We start from the raw sequence: 5,389 nt of genomic DNA, 5'->3' as shown, positions 1-5,389 counted from the left end.
TAAATGCAGCATCACCTAGCCTGCCAAAGACAGATACCGATTCCTTCTACTGCATAGTTTCTTCTTCACATTCTCCATGCTCTTGTTATCCAACTTCTTCTTCTCCTCCTTTAGAACTTATAGAATTCACCTTCTGGTGTATATATATTCTTTCATATCAGTCCTCTCAAAATTTAGCATTTGAGCAACACCACAATCTAGACAATTCACGTCTTCCCTACTTCATTCAATTATGCAGAAACTAACACTAACACATTATATTTCACTGCAGAAATTCATCTCTTCTTTGCTCCCCTTGCTGGCATCCTCCCTACAGACTTCCCCTCTACATTCCTGCATACTTCCCTTTTCACCTGCAAAGCTGCTTAAACTTACCCCTTGCCTGCCATCACTAAATGTGCCATCCCAATATCGAACCGAACTGCAGCTTTTGTTTTCTCAAACACAAACACAAGCTCCACTCATACACAATTTTGATTTTTATGATCCGTATGTTTCGTCTCAATCATGTTTAGTCCACATTGTTATTTGAACTTTTTAATTTTTCTTTTGAATTATTGTTAGCATGACAAGTAATTATTGTAAACAATAAATTTATCATATGGACAATGATATCTGATCAGATCCTTTATACTGTAAATAAATGTACTCTTCTTATTATTGTGTACAAAACAAGGTTTGAACCTTAATATAGTACATAAACTATTTACTTTTCAGAGACTACTTTTCGCTACTACATGAGAGACTACTTAAGCAGTAAAAAATCTTTTATTTTTTTTGTTTTTGATAGCAAAAGTGTTTTGTTTCCCAATAAGAAGTTGAAAAAAAAGTTGAACGGATCTTCAAATGAAACAGGTGCCTCCACTAGTGAAATAAGTTTATCATTGCATATTAGGTCATTGCTCAAGGGAAAAGAAAACAAGGTAAACTGTTTTGGTACTGATTATTAATGCTTACTCTATAATTGTTATATAAAAAATCAATTTTAAATTACAGATTTTGTTTTCTATTAAAATTTTATTTGTTATATGAACATGTAAGATTAAAAACAGTTTTAAAAAAAAGTTTGATTTTTCACTAGGAATTTGGTTATTGGTCTATTATCTTTCCTAATATTCTTGAAAATTCCGAACAACAAATGATTGTTGTGCTACTAATAAATTGCCGATAATAATAGAATGATGAATGGGATGTGTTGTAGGGAGAAAAAAAATCAAAAAAATAACTATTTTCTACCATATAATATAATTACTTAATAAAAATAATTAAAAAAAACTCGGTCATCATACTTCATGTTTTTTGTTAGGTTTCTTAGTCTCATCCTGCAAACTTAGAGAGGTTATTAAGAGTGGATACAAATTGATTTCGACGTCACATTGGATAAATAAAGAATATTCCAACTTATGATGTTAGTTTTGCTCGCCTTAATTGCACGTCAATTTCCCAGGAAATCACAATACTCCGATTTTTTAATTTTTATTTTGCCTATTTTCGCTTTGAAGTGTCTAAAATCTTAAATTCTCAAGCATAACATGCATGCCTGTTATTTCTAGGTTTCAAGAAGCACCCGGTAAGGCTGAAGACAGTTCTAAAGCGATTTTGAGCAGACAAAAAAATTGAAGGCCTGACTCGATAGGTATTCATCTCATTGATCCTCAAAAATAACTTTTGGATACACATGAGAAAAGAAAACAAATGCAATATACTAATGAAAAACAAGAGAATCGTTATGAACAATGTCTCTTTTTTTACCCTTTTATAACAAATATAAATAAATGACTACTTTATCAACTTCTACCCTTGATACTTACTATTCAGAAGCTCTATGAACAAGTCATTCCAAGTATCTGTAATTCCAGGTAAGCACCAGTGCATGCAATCATCATGTTTTTTCCCTCCAGCTGAAGCAGGGTGTGCATCAGCCCTGAACTCACTCATGTGAGTGATGTCCAAAATAATGAAACCAGACCCCTCGAGAGCCTTATAGAGGTGTTTATTCACCAGTCGAGTCTCCACATTTGTCCCATTGTTCTTCACGGAGAAAAGTTCTTCAACCTAAAAGAGCAACAAAACTTCCAAGGTCAACTTGCTAGTAATAATTTAGCATGCAACTATCACACTAGCAAGAAGAATCACATCACGTATGTCACTCATTGGATGACTGTTCCAGTCAAAACATGCTTAAAAAGGCAATTGATTAAATAGACCACCTGCTCTATCGACAAAGGTCTATCCCTTTGACAGGAACCACCCTGATCCCAATCTCCCCCTTCAAAATGTCTGGGTGATTGAGTACGAAAAAATTTGACTGCACCTGGGCGTGCATTTTTCTCCACATACTTGATCTGCAAACAAACCACTCGTATTAAAATATGCAGGTCAATTACATACCAATTTAAGCTAGGTGTAATTTCGTAAATGGATTTGTAAAATTATTAGGGATCATAGTAATATAGAAAAGCTTTTAAAAGTATCTTAGTCAAGATCAGTTTGGGGGTGAAATAATTGACAATGCGTGTTAAGAAACAATTTTTTAGGGGAGTATCTGTTTTTTTCAAAAACTCATGATGCAGAAAAAGAAAAAACCTTTTAGACCTCAAAAGAAGTTAATCCAAACACACATTTAGGTGTTCAATGTACTTGCTAGGCACAATTCCCAAATGCTTCTTTCTAATGAAAAATATTTCTTGACTTCGACGTTCGTTGTGTTGCAAAATACTTCATCTTCACGCTAATGGTTGGGATAGTTCCAAATCAATACTATGTCAATTGATAGCATGTTGACCAATTATACTCTTGGTGCTAATCTCAATCTGAATAAAGAAGTTCTTTATAGATGTGTTCTCACTTTTCAATAAGAGGTTGCCTATCATATCTAAGACCTAAATGCCCCTTACAATAAAGTGCTCATCTGTAGATTTTTACAAAGTTAAGGTTATACACTTAAGTAAAATATCAAAACAATATTTCTGTGCTTAAGACAATTGTAATAAGATCAGATTGAAGCTAATGAAAAAATTGACATCCACGATCATAACATGTATGTTGTGATTCAAAACAGAGAATTTATGGTAAGTGGTAACAATAGTTGACATTCTAAACCACTAATGTAAGCACCTCATCCTTTCACTGGCGAGGAATGGACCTTCCCCACCAAACAGATGTTGACAACTCAATCCTAAACACTTCATCCACATTATGAAACTCAGACCCATACATTGATGGGAAAAAGCATTATGAAACTAAACATACAAAGTTCGCATTAGCAAAGGAGCTAAAGTCAATTAACAAGATACCATGTACGTAATTGCTTCATACTCAGGTTAACTTAGAGACATAAATTATTTCCTTCCACTTCCACTACAATTATAGAGTAATATAAAGCAAAGACGTTACCATGTGCTCCAAAACCATATCCAGGCCTTGATCTGAACGTAATGGAGGAATTACTGGCTGGCCATTCTTGAAGAAAAGCATAGGGGACTTCACAGGGTCAAATTTTGAAGGGGCCCACCACCTGTTAACACAAACCAGATAAAATTAATATTTTCCATTATACTTTCTCAGTTTTCCAAACAACAGTAACAGCATCAACTTATACAAAGGAAAGTGAGAAGCAAGAAGTAAAAAACATAAAACTCAAAAGGTATTCTTTAATTGTCGAATTTCCCATTATTTTCAAATATCAAATAGCAAATGGGAAAGCAGCTACAAATTACATACATGGCCCATTTACAGAAAGAGACTATAGAAACATTCTAGTATTACCAGTGTCCCGTGTTAAAAATTAGAATATCGTGGAAACTCAGAGCCTTTGCCCACGTGCTGTCTGGAACATCAACATCAACTCTAAATCCCTCTCTGAATCCAAGAGTTTCTAAGGCACCACCTTTATCACTAGCAGACCAGCTGCACAAAACAGAAGAACAACATCAATGATAGTTAACAATGTTCAACAACTAGAACCATATAAGGTGAATTCAGAAGTGTTTTTTTACAACTTATTTGAGTTTATCTTATGAACATCAAGAAAATAGCTTATGACTTGTTCACAAGTTCATTTTAGCTTATTTCAATAATCTCTTCAGACTAACTAACAAGACAACTTATATACGAAAACAATTTAGCTTCACCTTGTCTTCAATTAAAAACACGACTTACAGAGTACAATAGTATTTTGTTACGAATAAAGAAAGCAATGAAGTTAGAACCTAAGATCGTGAGGACATCTACACTGGGCTATGAGCAAACCATTCAAGCAAAGTTAACATACTCCACCCAAAAACTTAAAGCATCATGTTTGGAGATTTTTCTCACTTATAAGTTTCTCAGCTTTTCCATTTTACCTAATGTTAAACACTTCACATTCACATTTGCAATTGAACACTTGACGCTAATTATATAACAGGACATAAGATAATGTAAACAATGACATCAGAACAAATAATAACAAATTGAAAATCCTAGAATCCGTACTTATTCATCACATAAAGACTGTGCAATCCGTGGACTCATATAGAAACAGCAGATCATTTGAAACAAGACCCAGAAGAAAACAGGCAAGAAAAACAGGAGAGAAAAGTGTAATGAATGAGAAAAGCGCAAGCTTACCTACCATAACGAGCCAGAAGATTGGTACGGTGATAGGCGATGGTGAGATTGTAAGCGAGAAAGGTGAATCCACGGTCAGCTCCAGCGGGGCGCCACTTCTTGACTTGTCCCTCGGAGGCACTCTTGAGAGCGCAGAAGAGAGACACAAACATGTTCCTGTTGAGCGAGTCCCCCACAAACCCTGCACTGCTGAACACCCATTATTGACAATCCCAAACAAAAGAAGAGAGAGAGAGAGAGAGGGAGGGAGGAAGAGTACCAATGGCGGTGTGGGTGTGAGTGCGGAGGAAGTCAAGGGGATGGAATTGGGGGAGATCGCAGTGGCTGGGCTGCCAGCGCCATGTGGGGAGATGAGGGGCGTTGGATTTGTTGGCGGAGAGGCAGTTCCAGCCCTTGAAGATCTCCTTGCAGGTGTGGTCGTAGGTTGGAATTCTGGGGGGATGAGCGATCCATGTTCCGTGGGAGAAATTGCAGGAAGCGCGGGGGTGTTTGTGGAAGGTGGGAAGAGAGTGGGTAATGGAAGGGGAGGAGGTGGTTGTGAACTGGGAGAGAAGGAGGAAGATGGAAGTGAAGCAGAGAAGAGAGAGAAGAGGAAAGAGAGGAACTTTCTTCTTGGGGCTTTGAGAGTAAGCTTCCCTTGTGGCCATTCCAATTAACCTCCTTCTTCTTCCTTCTGCATCTCCCTTTTTCTTCTCTCACTCTTTATCTCGCATATCTTCTTTCATAATCCTCTTTTTTTCCATACACTATACATTCTCATCAACCCAAACATAACATT

General features: G+C 36.3%; 1 protein-coding gene across 3 annotated transcripts; it reads right to left on the bottom strand.

The window, feature by feature from the left end:
• Positions 1-1,616: 1,616 nt before the first annotated feature.
• Positions 1,617-5,389, bottom strand: LOC137811932 (protein trichome birefringence-like 13). Of its 3 annotated transcripts, none has more exons than XM_068613792.1 (6): positions 4,871-5,389; positions 4,612-4,792; positions 3,769-3,909; positions 3,397-3,517; positions 2,211-2,345; positions 1,617-2,055 (listed from the first exon to the last, which is right to left on the bottom strand). In XM_068613792.1, exons 1-6 carry the CDS (start codon positions 5,256-5,258, stop codon positions 1,795-1,797), a joined length of 1,227 nt encoding a protein of 408 aa, XP_068469893.1. In that variant the 5' UTR covers positions 5,259-5,389; the 3' UTR covers positions 1,617-1,794. The 3 variants fall into 3 exon arrangements, with proteins under 3 accessions (XP_068469893.1, XP_068469895.1, XP_068469894.1); XM_068613794.1 differs by having other exon boundaries at positions 4,612-4,800; positions 4,871-5,354; XM_068613793.1 differs by having other exon boundaries at positions 4,612-4,797; positions 4,871-5,354.

This window comes from Phaseolus vulgaris, chromosome 2 (assembly GCF_000499845.2).
Source record: "Phaseolus vulgaris cultivar G19833 chromosome 2, P. vulgaris v2.0, whole genome shotgun sequence".
Lineage (NCBI taxonomy): Eukaryota > Viridiplantae > Streptophyta > Magnoliopsida > Fabales > Fabaceae > Phaseolus > Phaseolus vulgaris.
This window is presented reverse-complemented; position numbering and strand designations above follow the sequence as displayed.